We start from the raw sequence: 17,267 nt of genomic DNA on the forward strand, positions 1-17,267 counted from the left end.
TGCATGTCTTCCCACTTCCTGTCTGCCTACTTTCAGTTAACAGAAATAAAGGCCACCAGTGCCTCTAAAAAAACAGAACCTGAAGGCAAAAGAAGGATTTTTAACAGATATCAGGAACCAGTTTATTTCCCCCTGTGTTTCCAATAGGAAAACTGGAACCAGTAAAGGTCCTGACAAGGAATAATGAAGAGAACAAACACGTCAGAAAGAACTGAATTATTTAATCAAATCAAAATTTTCCTGTAGACTAAACATTTCAGGATAAACACAAGTTAGATCTCAGATTCAGTCAGAGCTCATGAGTCACACTTCCTGTTTTTATTTGTCACGAGTCGAGAACATGCCAACAAACACAACAAACCAAACAGCACAGCACAGGAAGAACACGCCCCTTTCAGAGCAGCAGTGATGACATCACAGAAAATAACGAGCTGCATCCGGTTACCATAGCAACTACCCTATGATGGTTATAGTGGCTGCCCCACCAGAGTTACCATAGCAACTACACCACAGAAATGAACCAGAAACTGGATCTATCTGTGAATGACTGACGCAGGAATGGGAGAAAAAAATCCCAACAAGAAATATTTACAGAAAAATTCAGATAAAAAAACTTAAAATAGACCTTCACAAACCTGTTTCCTAATGAATGACTAAATACATGAAGATTTAATGTTTGGAGAAGTTTTTTTAACTTCCCAGTTCTTAAATTTCCCAGAAATGTACCTTAACAGGAGAGAAGAAGGACCGACAAACAGAAACATTTATTCACAACAGTTTAAGTGCTTCATTCCTGTCAGAAGGAAAGCCGTCTGTAAAACTAAGACCAAATCATTACTGACCCCATACATAAAATACCTGAAGAACAGGTGGAGCCCCATAAAGGCAGTGTTGTTTATAACAGCTCTGACCTCAGGGGGCACTAAAGGACAGCTTTACAGCTCAGAGCTCACCAGGGTGTGATTCTTCAGACTCAACCACCCCTACTATGAGCCGATCATCACAAATAACCACCCTAATTGACATCGAGGTTAATTAACTAACGAAGTAAAACGGAAATGAAGCAGCTTCCTGTGAGGTTTGAGTCAGCAGAGGAACTCTGTTTCACTTCCTGTGGTGGTCAGGGCACCACCTCCTTAGTCAGACCAATCCTGGTCCTCTGGTTCAGACTCCTCTGATTCGCTGTACTCCACTGCGATGCGGCGTGACAAAATGGTAGCCACGTCATTTCCTGCAGGTTCTCTCTTCTTGGCCTCCTCCTGCTCACGCTGCTCCTGAACCTTCCTCAGCTGGATCCCTGCAGACCAGAACAGACCAGTTAGAGGTGTATTTCCACTATGGGGATTGAAAACCAGGCTGTTTATGTACATTAAAGGTGGAGGTCATAAAATGAAAATATCATGAAAAAAATTATTTATTTCAGTAATTCTATTCAAAAAGTGAAATGTGTATATTATATTCATTCATTACACACAAACTGATATATTTCAAATGTTTATTGTGTGAATGCTGTGAAACATTCACACTATTGATATCCTGTTTCTTTTTATTATTATTATTATTATTATATATATCTAACACACTCCTCCTTCATACTTTGTGCTATTTCAGCCATTCAACTTTTAAAATGTTCAGCTCTTTTAGGACATTCTGGCAATTACTTTTTATATTAATGTTTTATTATACTTTTAAAAATATTTATCTTTTTGTGCAGATTTTTAGTCCATTGAAATGAATGGAAAATCTCAAAAATTCTGCAAAATTCAGCAAGAAGTTTGTGCTCTTTCACAGCTAACTACTTCCACATACATTCAGCTACAAACTCCATTCAAAGTTTAAACGGGTCACAAGACATTAAGATATCTTCAAATGACTCAGCTTTTTGATATCTCTTACGGTTTAACGAAAATCACGATTTAAGTTTTATGCAACCTTAACAAAATTTCAATTTTACAATGTAATCCAATGATGGAATTCTCCAACTGTCCCAGAAAGCACTCTAGGCTCTCTCAGTTTTTGAAACTTGACTGAATTTTCCTGAACAAATTGTAACTGTTGCAAAAAACAGTAAAATGTTTTTAAAAAGCATAAAATTAAGACTAATAATACATTGTTTATTGCTGTTGTTGTTATCTTGGTTGTCACATGACCTGAGTGAGTAAGAGCGGAAAGGCCCTTGTGGGGCAGATTGAGCATGCTAGCGGAAGAGAAACATGGCCCTGAAAACACGGACATTCTGCACTAGGTTTACAAGGTAAATATGTTGTATTAATATGGCATGTTGTAATGAAATTATACAGTTTATAATAAACATGTGTAGCAGTATGATAGTGACACTGTATTGTTCTTTATTTATTGTTTAGTTTTCACGATGCCAAGGTGTCCTAGTGTCAAGAGAGCTGAGAGAAATTACAGATACCAAGACATCAGTATGAGACGTGGGTCTTCATTTCTTGTGTAAAACCGGTGCAGTTACACAAATTGCTGTTATTCTTGCAAATTTCACTCTATAGAAATAATTTATGCATCAAACCATAGCTCTGTGTTTCTGCTTTCAGGTAATATAAGTGTCATCGCCGTAGGTTTTACGGTTTTCTTTAAAACCCTACCTGAGCACAGAAATGTCACACCTCCTGACCCATTGGAATCAATACAAAATGTAAGAAAAGGAAGGACTGCGAATTTTAGTGAAAAGGGTCATTTTCGAATCGCACAATCTCCTAAATGGCAGTATGTAGACACACGAGCTTCTTAGTTTTTAGCTTCAATGGGTCCTCTCTCTCACAAGGGATTAGTTTGATACCTTTTACCATTTTCCTGTGAGATAGGTTTGTTTCAGAGTAAAAAATCTGCCTTCACTTAGGTTAAAATGTTCAAAATGATCCATTTTTTACAGGGTCACACCTCCTACTCAGATTTTTGTAGAAACTTGAAAAGCTTCATGATTGTTCAGCAAAGCGTGCGGATTCATACGGTGCATGAATCAAATCGATAGTCCTTATAGTTTCCGAGTTATTTAAAGTTGTTCAAGATCATGTTCAGGCATTTTTGTCTTTTTCTCCTTTTGTCCCATTAGGTAGGTCTTGGGAGCTGCTCCATGTTAAAAAGGCTGGCCAGTTAGAAGGCAGAGTGACGTCCTTCCTTAGAAAAACAGCAGGTGTCGAATTTCTCTGAGAATCGATGCTGATTGGCTAATCCATGGCTGCCCTTCACCCCTCCCCCCACACAGAAACATAACTACATAAATGGGAGGAGATGCTGCAGCAGCTCACACTAACGATTACCAGGAACTAACCTCCATCAGAACCATGAACAACCTCCATCAGAACCAGGAACAACCTCCATCAGAACCAGGAACAAACCTCGATCAGAACCAGGTCCAAACTCCATAAGAACCAGGAACAAACCTCCATCAGAACCAGGTCCAAACTCCATCAGAACCAGGAACAAACTTCCATCAGAACCAGGAACAAACCTCCATCAGAACCAGGAACAACCTCCATCAGAACCAGGTCCAAACTCCATCAGAACCAGGAACAAACTTCCATCAGAACCAGGAACAAACCTCCATCAGAACCAGGAACAACCTCCATCAGAACCAGGAACAAACCTCCATCAGAACCAGGAACAACCTCCATCAGAACCAAGAACAACCTCCATCAGAACCAGGTCCAAATTCCATCAGAACCAGGAACAAACTTCCATCAGAACCAGGAACAAACCTCCATCAGAACCAGGAACAAACCTCCATCAGAACCAGGAACAACCTCCATCAGAACCAGGAACAAACCTCCATCAGAACCAGGAACAAACCTCCATCAGAACCAGGAACAAACCTCCATCAGAACCAGGTCCAAACTCCATCAGAACCAGGTCCAAACTCCATCAGAACCAGGTCCAAACTACATCAGAACCAGGTCCAAACTCCATCAGAACCAGGTCCAAACTCCATCAGAACCAGGAACAAACTCCATCAGAACCAGGAACAAACCTCCATCAGAACCAGGTCCAAACTCCATCAGAACCAGGAACAAACTTCCATCAGAACCAGGTCCAAACTCCATCAGAACCAGGAACAAACTTCCATCAGAACCAGGAACAAACCTCCATCAGAACCAGGAACAACCTCCATCAGAACCAGGAACAAACCTCCACCAGAACCAGGAACAAACTTCCATCAGAACCAGGAACAAACCTCCATCAGAACCAGGAACAACTTCCATCAGAACCAGGAACAAACCTCCATCAGAACCAGGAACAACCTCCATCAGAACCAGGAACAAACCTCCATCAGAACCAGGTCCAAACTCCATCAGAACCAGGAACAAACTCCATCAGAACCAGGAACAAACCTCCATCAGAACCAGGAACAACCTCCATCAGAACCAGGAACAACCTCCATCAGAACCAGGAACAAACCTCCATCAGAACCAGGAACAACCTCCATCAGAACCAGGAACAAACCTCCATCAGAACCAGGAACAAACCTCCATCAGAACCAGGTCCAAACTCCATCAGAACCAGGTCCAAACTACATCAGAACTAGGTCCAAACTCCATCAGAACCAGGAACAAATTCCATCAGAACCAGGAACAACCTCCATCAGAACCAGAAACAAACCTCCATCAGAACCAGGAACAACCTCCATCAGAACCAGGAACAAACCTCCATCAGAACCAGGTCCAAACTCCATCAGAACCAGGAACAACCTCCATCAGAACCAGGAACAACCTCCATCAGAACCAGAAACAAACCTCCATCAGATCCAGGTCCAAACTCCATGAGAACCAGGAACAAACTTCCATCAGAACCAGGAACAACCTCCATCAGAACCAGGAACAAACCTCCATCAGAACCAGGTCCAAACTCCATCAGAACCAGGAACAAACTTCCATCAGAACCAGGAACAAACTACATCAGAACCACGTCCAAACTACATCAGAACCACGTCCACACTACATCAGAACCACGTCCAAACTACATCACAACCAGGTCCACATGACATCAGAACCAGGAACAAACCTCCATCAGAACCAGGAACAACCTCCATCAGAACCAGGAACAACCTCCATCAGAACCAGAAACAAACCTCCATCAGAACCAGGTCCACACTACATCAGAACCACGTCCAAACTACATCAGAACCACGTCCACACTACATCAGAACCACGTCCAAACTACATCACAACCAGGTCCACATGACATCAGAACCAGGAACAAACCTCCATCAGAACCAGGAACAAACTCCATCAGAACCAGGAACAAACCTCCATCAGAACCAGGAACAAACCTCCATCAGAACCAGGAACAAACTCCATCAGAACCAGGAACAAACCTCCATCAGAACCAGGAACAACCTCCATCAGAACCAGGAACAACCTCCATCAGAACCAGAAACAAACCTCCATCAGAACCAGGTCCAAACTCCATCAGAACCAGGAACAAACCTCCATCAGAACCAGGTCCAAACTCCATCAGAACCAGGTCCAAACTACATCAGAACCAGGTCCAAACGACATCAGAACCAGGAACAAACCTCCATCAGAACCAGGTCCAAACTCCATCAGAACCAGGAACAAACCTCCATCAGAACCAGGTCCAAACTCCATCAGAACCAGGAAAAAACCTCCATCAGAACCAGGAACAAACCTCCATCAGAACCAGGTCCAAACTCCATCAGAACCAGGTCCAAACTCCATCAGAACCAGGTCCAAACTCCATCAGAACCAGGAACAAACTTCCATCAGAACCAGGAACAAACCTCCATCAGAACCAGGAACAACCTCCATCAGAACCAGGAACAAACCTCCATCAGAACCAGGAACAACCTCCATCAGAACCAAGAACAACCTCCATCAGAACCAGGTCCAAATTCCATCAGAACCAGGAACAAACTTCCATCAGAACCAGGAACAAACCTCCATCAGAACCAGGAACAAACCTCCATCAGAACCAGGAACAACCTCCATCAGAACCAGGAACAAACCTCCATCAGAACCAGGAACAAACCTCCATCAGAACCAGGAACAAACCTCCATCAGAACCAGGTCCAAACTCCATCAGAACCAGGTCCAAACTCCATCAGAACCAGGTCCAAACTACATCAGAACCAGGTCCAAACTCCATCAGAACCAGGTCCAAACTCCATCAGAACCAGGAACAAACTCCATCAGAACCAGGAACAAACTTCCATCAGAACCAGGTCCAAACTCCATCAGAACCAGGAACAAACTTCCATCAGAACCAGGAACAAACCTCCATCAGAACCAGGAACAACCTCCATCAGAACCAGGAACAAACCTCCACCAGAACCAGGAACAAACTTCCATCAGAACCAGGAACAAACCTCCATCAGAACCAGGAACAACTTCCATCAGAACCAGGAACAAACCTCCATCAGAACCAGGAACAACCTCCATCAGAACCAGGAACAAACCTCCATCAGAACCAGGTCCAAACTCCATCAGAACCAGGAACAAACTCCATCAGAACCAGGAACAAACCTCCATCAGAACCAGGAACAACCTCCATCAGAACCAGGAACAACCTCCATCAGAACCAGGAACAAACCTCCATCAGAACCAGGAACAACCTCCATCAGAACCAGGAACAAACCTCCATCAGAACCAGGAACAAACCTCCATCAGAACCAGGTCCAAACTCCATCAGAACCAGGTCCAAACTACATCAGAACCAGGTCCAAACTCCATCAGAACCAGGAACAAATTCCATCAGAACCAGGAACAACCTCCATCAGAACCAGAAACAAACCTCCATCAGAACCAGGAACAACCTCCATCAGAACCAGGAACAAACCTCCATCAGAACCAGGTCCAAACTCCATCAGAACCAGGAACAACCTCCATCAGAACCAGGAACAACCTCCATCAGAACCAGAAACAAACCTCCATCAGATCCAGGTCCAAACTCCATCAGAACCAGGAACAAACTTCCATCAGAACCAGGAACAACCTCCATCAGAACCAGGAACAAACCTCCATCAGAACCAGGTCCAAACTCCATCAGAACCAGGAACAAACTTCCATCAGAACCAGGAACAAACTACATCAGAACCACGTCCAAACTACATCAGAACCACGTCCACACTACATCAGAACCACGTCCAAACTACATCACAACCAGGTCCACATGACATCAGAACCAGGAACAAACCTCCATCAGAACCAGGAACAACCTCCATCAGAACCAGGAACAACCTCCATCAGAACCAGAAACAAACCTCCATCAGAACCAGGTCCACACTACATCAGAACCACGTCCAAACTACATCAGAACCACGTCCACACTACATCAGAACCACGTCCAAACTACATCACAACCAGGTCCACATGACATCAGAACCAGGAACAAACCTCCATCAGAACCAGGAACAACCTCCATCAGAACCAGGAACAAACCTCCATCAGAACCAGGAACAAACCTCCATCAGAACCAGGAACAAACTCCATCAGAACCAGGAACAAACCTCCATCAGAACCAGGAACAACCTCCATCAGAACCAGGAACAACCTCCATCAGAACCAGAAACAAACCTCCATCAGAACCAGGTCCAAACTCCATCAGAACCAGGAACAAACCTCCATCAGAACCAGGTCCAAACTCCATCAGAACCAGGTCCAAACTACATCAGGACCAGGTCCAAACGACATCAGAACCAGGAACAAACCTCCATCAGAACCAGGTCCAAACTCCATCAGAACCAGGAACAAACCTCCATCAGAACCAGGTCCAAACTCCATCAGAACCAGGAACAAACCTCCATCAGAACCAGGAACAAACCTCCATCAGAACCAGGTCCAAACTCCATCAGAACCAGGTCCAAACTCCATCAGAACCAGGTCCAAACTACATCAGAACCAGGTCCAAACAACATCAGAACCAGGAATAAACCTCCATCAGAACCAGGAACAAACCTCCATCAGAACCAGGAACAAACTTCCATCAGAACCAGGAACAAACTCCATCAGAACCAGGAACAAACCTCCATCAGAACCAGGAACAAACTCCATCAAAACCAGGTCCAAACTCCATCAGAACCAGGAACAAACTTCCATCAGAACCAGGAACAAACCTCCATCAGAACCAGGTCCAAACTACATCAGAACCAGGTCCAAACTACATCAGAACCAGGTCCAAACGACATCAGAACCAGGAACAAACCTCCATCAGAACCAGGTCCAAACTCCATCAGAACCAGGTCCAAACTACATCAGAACCAGGTCCAAACGACATCAGAACCAGGAACAAACCTCCATCAGAACCAGGTCCAAACTCCATCAGAACCAGGAACAAACCTCCATCAGAACCAGGTCCAAACTCCATCAGAACCAGGAAAAAACCTCCATCAGAACCAGGAACAAACCTCCATCAGAACCAGGTCCAAACTCCATCAGAACCAGGTCCAAACTCCATCAGAACCAGGTCCAAACTACATCAGAACCAGGTCCAAACAACATCAGAACCAGGAATAAACCTCCATCAGAACCAGGAACAAACCTCCATCAGAACCAGGAACAAACCTCCATCAGAACCAGGTCCAAACTCCATCAGAACCAGGAACAACCTCCATCAGAACCAGGAACAACCTCCATCAGAACCAGAAACAAACCTCCATCAGATCCAGGTCCAAACTCCATGAGAACCAGGAACAAACTTCCATCAGAACCAGGAACAACCTCCATCAGAACCAGGAACAAACCTCCATCAGAACCAGGTCCAAACTCCATCAGAACCAGAAACAAACTTCCATCAGAACCAGGAACAAACTACATCAGAACCACGTCCAAACTACATCAGAACCACGTCCACACTACATCAGAACCACGTCCAAACTACATCACAACCAGGTCCACATGACATCAGAACCAGGAACAAACCTCCATCAGAACCAGGAACAACCTCCATCAGAACCAGGAACAACCTCCATCAGAACCAGAAACAAACCTCCATCAGAACCAGGTCCACACTACATCAGAACCACGTCCAAACTACATCAGAACCACGTCCACACTACATCAGAACCACGTCCAAACTACATCACAACCAGGTCCACATGACATCAGAACCAGGAACAAACCTCCATCAGAACCAGGAACAACCTCCATCAGAACCAGGAACAAACCTCCATCAGAACCAGGAACAAACCTCCATCAGAACCAGGAACAAACTCCATCAGAACCAGGAACAAACCTCCATCAGAACCAGGAACAACCTCCATCAGAACCAGGAACAACCTCCATCAGAACCAGAAACAAACCTCCATCAGAACCAGGTCCAAACTCCATCAGAACCAGGAACAAACCTCCATCAGAACCAGGTCCAAACTCCATCAGAACCAGGTCCAAACTACATCAGGACCAGGTCCAAACGACATCAGAACCAGGAACAAACCTCCATCAGAACCAGGTCCAAACTCCATCAGAACCAGGAACAAACCTCCATCAGAACCAGGTCCAAACTCCATCAGAACCAGGAAAAAACCTCCATCAGAACCAGGAACAAACCTCCATCAGAACCAGGTCCAAACTCCATCAGAACCAGGTCCAAACTCCATCAGAACCAGGTCCAAACTCCATCAGAACCAGGAACAAACTTCCATCAGAACCAGGAACAAACCTCCATCAGAACCAGGAACAACCTCCATCAGAACCAGGAACAAACCTCCATCAGAACCAGGAACAACCTCCATCAGAACCAAGAACAACCTCCATCAGAACCAGGTCCAAATTCCATCAGAACCAGGAACAAACTTCCATCAGAACCAGGAACAAACCTCCATCAGAACCAGGAACAAACCTCCATCAGAACCAGGAACAACCTCCATCAGAACCAGGAACAAACCTCCATCAGAACCAGGAACAAACCTCCATCAGAACCAGGAACAAACCTCCATCAGAACCAGGTCCAAACTCCATCAGAACCAGGTCCAAACTCCATCAGAACCAGGTCCAAACTACATCAGAACCAGGTCCAAACTCCATCAGAACCAGGTCCAAACTCCATCAGAACCAGGAACAAACTCCATCAGAACCAGGAACAACCTCCATCAGAACCAGAAACAAACCTCCATCAGAACCAGGAACAAACCTCCATCAGAACCAGGTCCAAACTCCATCAGAACCAGGAACAAACTTCCATCAGAACCAGGTCCAAACTCCATCAGAACCAGGAACAAACTTCCATCAGAACCAGGAACAAACCTCCATCAGAACCAGGAACAACCTCCATCAGAACCAGGAACAAACCTCCACCAGAACCAGGAACAAACTTCCATCAGAACCAGGAACAAACCTCCATCAGAACCAGGAACAACTTCCATCAGAACCAGGAACAAACCTCCATCAGAACCAGGAACAACCTCCATCAGAACCAGGAACAAACCTCCATCAGAACCAGGTCCAAACTCCATCAGAACCAGGAACAAACTCCATCAGAACCAGGAACAAACCTCCATCAGAACCAGGAACAACCTCCATCAGAACCAGGAACAACCTCCATCAGAACCAGGAACAAACCTCCATCAGAACCAGGAACAACCTCCATCAGAACCAGGAACAAACCTCCATCAGAACCAGGAACAAACCTCCATCAGAACCAGGTCCAAACTCCATCAGAACCAGGTCCAAACTACATCAGAACCAGGTCCAAACTCCATCAGAACCAGGAACAAATTCCATCAGAACCAGGAACAACCTCCATCAGAACCAGAAACAAACCTCCATCAGAACCAGGAACAACCTCCATCAGAACCAGGAACAAACCTCCATCAGAACCAGGTCCAAACTCCATCAGAACCAGGAACAACCTCCATCAGAACCAGGAACAACCTCCATCAGAACCAGAAACAAACCTCCATCAGATCCAGGTCCAAACTCCATCAGAACCAGGAACAAACTTCCATCAGAACCAGGAACAACCTCCATCAGAACCAGGAACAAACCTCCATCAGAACCAGGTCCAAACTCCATCAGAACCAGGAACAAACTTCCATCAGAACCAGGAACAAACTACATCAGAACCACGTCCAAACTACATCAGAACCACGTCCACACTACATCAGAACCACGTCCAAACTACATCACAACCAGGTCCACATGACATCAGAACCAGGAACAAACCTCCATCAGAACCAGGAACAACCTCCATCAGAACCAGGAACAACCTCCATCAGAACCAGAAACAAACCTCCATCAGAACCAGGTCCACACTACATCAGAACCACGTCCAAACTACATCAGAACCACGTCCAAACTACATCAGAACCACGTCCAAACTACATCACAACCAGGTCCACATGACATCAGAACCAGGAACAAACCTCCATCAGAACCAGGAACAACCTCCATCAGAACCAGGAACAAACCTCCATCAGAACCAGGAACAAACCTCCATCAGAACCAGGAACAAACTCCATCAGAACCAGGAACAAACCTCCATCAGAACCAGGAACAACCTCCATCAGAACCAGGAACAACCTCCATCAGAACCAGAAACAAACCTCCATCAGAACCAGGTCCAAACTCCATCAGAACCAGGAACAAACCTCCATCAGAACCAGGTCCAAACTCCATCAGAACCAGGTCCAAACTACATCAGAACCAGGTCCAAACGACATCAGAACCAGGAACAAACCTCCATCAGAACCAGGTCCAAACTCCATCAGAACCAGGAACAAACCTCCATCAGAACCAGGTCCAAACTCCATCAGAACCAGGAAAAAACCTCCATCAGAACCAGGAACAAACCTCCATCAGAACCAGGTCCAAACTCCATCAGAACCAGGTCCAAACTCCATCAGAACCAGGTCCAAACTACATCAGAACCAGGTCCAAACAACATCAGAACCAGGAATAAACCTCCATCAGAACCAGGAACAAACCTCCATCAGAACCAGGAACAAACTTCCATCAGAACCAGGAACAAACTCCATCAGAACCAGGAACAAACCTCCATCAGAACCAGGAACAAACTCCATCAAAACCAGGTCCAAACTCCATCAGAACCAGGAACAAACTTCCATCAGAACCAGGAACAAACCTCCATCAGAACCAGGTCCAAACTACATCAGAACCAGGTCCAAACTACATCAGAACCAGGTCCAAACGACATCAGAACCAGGAACAAACCTCCATCAGAACCAGGTCCAAACTCCATCAGAACCAGGTCCAAACTACATCAGAACCAGGTCCAAACGACATCAGAACCAGGAACAAACCTCCATCAGAACCAGGTCCAAACTCCATCAGAACCAGGAACAAACCTCCATCAGAACCAGGTCCAAACTCCATCAGAACCAGGAAAAAACCTCCATCAGAACCAGGAACAAACCTCCATCAGAACCAGGTCCAAACTCCATCAGAACCAGGTCCAAACTCCATCAGAACCAGGTCCAAACTACATCAGAACCAGGTCCAAACAACATCAGAACCAGGAATAAACCTCCATCAGAACCAGGAACAAACCTCCATCAGAACCAGGAACAAACTTCCATCAGAACCAGGAACAAACTCCATCAGAACCAGGAACAAACCTCCATCAGAACCAGGAACAAACTCCATCAAAACCAGGTCCAAACTCCATCAGAACCAGGAACAAACTTCCATCAGAACCAGGAACAAACCTCCATCAGAACCAGGTCCAAACTCCATCAGAACCAGGTCCAAACTACATCAGAACCAGGTCCAAACTACATCAGAACCAGGTCCAAACGACATCAGAACCAGGAACAAACCTCCATCCGAACCAGGAACAACCTCCATCAGAACCAGCAACAACCTCCATCAGAACCAGGTCCAAACTACATCAGAACCACGTCCAAACTACATCAGAACCACGTCCAAACTACATCAGAACCAGGTCCAAATGACATCTGAACCAGGAACAAACCTCCATCAGAACCAGGAACAAACCTCCATCAGAACCAGGAAAAAACCTCCATCAGAACCAGGAACAAACTCCATCAGAACCAGGAACAAACCTCCATCAGAACCAGGAACAAACCTCCATCAGAACCAGGAACAAACCTCCATCAGAACCAGGTCCAAACTCCATCAGAAACAGGTCCAAACTACATCAGAACCAGGTCCAAACGACATCAGAACCAGGAACAAACCTCCATCAGAACCAGGTCCAAACTCCATCAGAACCAGGAACAAACCTCCATCAGAACCAGGTCCAAACTCCATCAAAACCAGGTCCAAACGACATCAGAACCAGGAACAAACCTCCATCAGAACCAGGTCCAAACTCCATCAGAACCAGGAACAAACTCCATCAGAACTAGGTCCAAACTCCATCAGAACCAGGTCCAAACTACATCAGAACCAGGAACAAACTCCATCAGAACCAGGAACAAACCTCCATCAGAACCAGGAACAAACTTCCATCAGAACCAGTAACAAATCTCCATCAGAACCAGGTCCAAACTCCATCAGAACCAGGTCCAAACTACATCAGAACCAGGTCCAAACTACATCAGAACCAGGTCCAAACGACATCAGAACCAGGAACAAACCTCCATCAGAACCAGGTCCAAACTCCATCAGAACCAGGTCCAAACTACATCAGAACCAGGTCCAAACGACATCAGAACCAGGAACAAACCTCCATCAGAACCAGGTCCAAACTCCATGAGAACCAGGAAAAAACCTCCATCAGAACCAGGAACAAACCTCCATCAGAACCAGGAACAAACTCCATCAGAACCAGGAACAAACTTCCATCAGAACCAGTAGCAAATCTCCATCAGAACCAGGTCCAAACTCCATCAGAACCAGGTCCAAACTACATCAGAACCAGGTCCAAACTACATCAGAACCAGGTTCAAACGACATCAGAACCAGGAACAAACCTCCATCAGAACCAGGTCCAAACTCCATAAGAACCAGGAACAAACCTCCATCAGAACCAGGAACAAACTCCATCAGAACCAGGAACAAACCTCCATCAGAACCAGGAACAAACTCCATCAAAACCAGGTCCAAACTCCATCAGAACCAGGAACAAACCTCCATCAGAACCAGGAACAAACCTCCATCAGAACCAGGAACAAACCTCCATCAGAACCAGGAACAAACTCCATCAGAACCAGGAACAAACCTCCATCAGAACCAGGAACAAACCTCCATCAGAACCAGGAACAAACCTCCATCAGAACCAGGTCCAAACTCCATCAGAACCAGGTCCAAACTACATCAGAACCAGGTCCAAACGACATCAGAACCAGGAACAAACCTCCATCAGAACCAGGTCCAAACTCCATCAGAACCAGGAACAAACCTCCATCAGAACCAGGTCTAAACTCCATCAGAACCAGGAAAAAACCTCCATCAGAACCAGGAACAAACCTCCATCAGAACCAGGAACAAACTCCATCAGAACCAGGAACAAACCTCCATCAGAACCAGGAACAAACCTCCATCAGAACCAGGAACAAACCTCCATCAGAACCAGGTCCAAACTCCATCAGAACCAGGTCCAAACTACATCAGAACCAGGTCCAAACGACATCAGAACCAGGAACAAACCTCCATCAGAACCAGGTCCAAACTCCATCAGAACCAGGAACAAACCTCCATCAGAACCAGGTCCAAACTCCATCAGAACCAGGAACAAATTCCATCAGAACCAGGAACAACCTCCATCAGAACCAGAAACAAACCTCCATCAGAACCAGGAACAACCTCCATCAGAACCAGGAACAACCTCCATCAGAACCAGAAACAAACCTCCATCAGATCCAGGTCCAAACTCCATCAGAACCAGGAACAAACTTCCATCAGAACCAGGAACAACCTCCATCAGAACCAGGAACAAACCTCCATCAGAACCAGGTCCAAACTCCATCAGAACCAGGAACAAACTTCCATCAGAACCAGGAACAAACTACATCAGAACCACGTCCAAACTACATCAGAACCACGTCCACACTACATCAGAACCACGTCCAAACTACATCACAACCAGGTCCACATGACATCAGAACCAGGAACAAACCTCCATCAGAACCAGGAACAACCTCCATCAGAACCAGGAACAACCTCCATCAGAACCAGAAACAAACCTCCATCAGAACCAGGTCCACACTACATCAGAACCACGTCCAAACTACATCAGAACCACGTCCACACTACATCAGAACCACGTCCAAACTACATCACAACCAGGTCCACATGACATCAGAACCAGGAACAAACCTCCATCAGAACCAGGAACAACCTCCATCAGAACCAGGAACAAACCTCCATCAGAACCAGGAACAAACCTCCATCAGAACCAGGAACAAACTCCATCAGAACCAGGAACAAACCTCCATCAGAACCAGGAACAACCTCCATCAGAACCAGGAACAACCTCCATCAGAACCAGAAACAAACCTCCATCAGAACCAGGTCCAAACTCCATCAGAACCAGGAACAAACCTCCATCAGAACCAGGTCCAAACCTCCATCAGAACCAGGTCCAAACTACATCAGAACCAGGAACAAACCTCCATCAGAACCAGGTCCAAACTCCATCAGAACCAGGAACAACCTCCATCAGAACCAGGAACAACCTCCATCAGAACCAGAAACAAACCTCCATCAGATCCAGGTCCAAACTCCATGAGAACCAGGAACAAACTTCCATCAGAACCAGGAACAACCTCCATCAGAACCAGGAACAAACCTCCATCAGAACCAGGTCCAAACTCCATCAGAACCAGAAACAAACTTCCATCAGAACCAGGAACAAACTACATCAGAACCACGTCCAAACTACATCAGAACCACGTCCACACTACATCAGAACCACGTCCAAACTACATCACAACCAGGTCCACATGACATCAGAACCAGGAACAAACCTCCATCAGAACCAGGAACAACCTCCATCAGAACCAGGAACAACCTCCATCAGAACCAGAAACAAACCTCCATCAGAACCAGGTCCACACTACATCAGAACCACGTCCAAACTACATCAGAACCACGTCCACACTACATCAGAACCACGTCCAAACTACATCACAACCAGGTCCACATGACATCAGAACCAGGAACAAACCTCCATCAGAACCAGGAACAACCTCCATCAGAACCAGGAACAAACCTCCATCAGAACCAGGAACAAACCTCCATCAGAACCAGGAACAAACTCCATCAGAACCAGGAACAAACCTCCATCAGAACCAGGAACAACCTCCATCAGAACCAGGAACAACCTCCATCAGAACCAGAAACAAACCTCCATCAGAACCAGGTCCAAACTCCATCAGAACCAGGAACAAACCTCCATCAGAACCAGGTCCAAACTCCATCAGAACCAGGTCCAAACTACATCAGAACCAGGTCCAAACGACATCAGAACCAGGAACAAACCTCCATCAGAACCAGGTCCAAACTCCATCAGAACCAGGAACAAACCTCCATCAGAACCAGGTCCAAACTCCATCAGAACCAGGAAAAAACCTCCATCAGAACCAGGAACAAACCTCCATCAGAACCAGGTCCAAACTCCATCAGAACCAGGTCCAAACTCCATCAGAACCAGGTCCAAACTCCATCAGAACCAGGAACAAACTTCCATCAGAACCAGGAACAAACCTCCATCAGAACCAGGAACAACCTCCATCAGAACCAGGAACAAACCTCCATCAGAACCAGGAACAACCTCCATCAGAACCAAGAACAACCTCCATCAGAACCAGGTCCAAATTCCATCAGAACCAGGAACAAACTTCCATCAGAACCAGGAACAAACCTCCATCAGAACCAGGAACAAACCTCCATCAGAACCAGGAACAACCTCCATCAGAACCAGGAACAAACCTCCATCAGAACCAGGAACAAACCTCCATCAGAACCAGGAACAAACCTCCATCAGAACCAGGTCCAAACTCCATCAGAACCAGGTCCAAACTCCATCAGAACCAGGTCCAAACTACATCAGAACCAGGTCCAAACTCCATCAGAACCAGGTCCAAACTCCATCAGAACCAGGAACAAACTCCATCAGAACCAGGAACAACCTCCATCAGAACCAGAAACAAACCTCCATCAGAACCAGGAACAAACCTCCATCAGAACCAGGTCCAAACTCCATCAGAACCAGGAACAAACTTCCATCAGAACCAGGTCCAAACTCCATCAGAACCAGGAACAAACTTCCATCAGAACCAGGAACAAACCTCCATCAGAACCAGGAACAACCTCCATCAGAACCAGGAACAAACCTCCACCAGAACCAGGAACAAACTTCCATCAGAA

General features: G+C 45.8%; 1 protein-coding gene across 3 annotated transcripts in view; it reads right to left on the bottom strand.

Annotated features, from left to right (window-relative positions):
- Window positions 1–204: 204 nt before the first annotated feature.
- Window positions 205–17,267, bottom strand: part of LOC124868647 (wiskott-Aldrich syndrome protein family member 3-like) — a 46,132-nt gene continuing 29,069 nt past the window's right edge. For all 3 annotated transcript variants that reach the window (XM_047366123.1, XM_047366121.1, XM_047366122.1), the window contains exon 10: window positions 205–1,297. In XM_047366123.1, coding sequence (XP_047222079.1) covers window positions 1,137–1,297 — 161 coding nt within the window. In that variant the 3' untranslated portion in view covers window positions 205–1,136. The remainder of the gene's footprint in view (window positions 1,298–17,267) is intronic.

This window comes from Girardinichthys multiradiatus, chromosome 5 (assembly GCF_021462225.1).
Source record: "Girardinichthys multiradiatus isolate DD_20200921_A chromosome 5, DD_fGirMul_XY1, whole genome shotgun sequence".
Taxonomy (NCBI): domain Eukaryota; kingdom Metazoa; phylum Chordata; class Actinopteri; order Cyprinodontiformes; family Goodeidae; genus Girardinichthys; species Girardinichthys multiradiatus.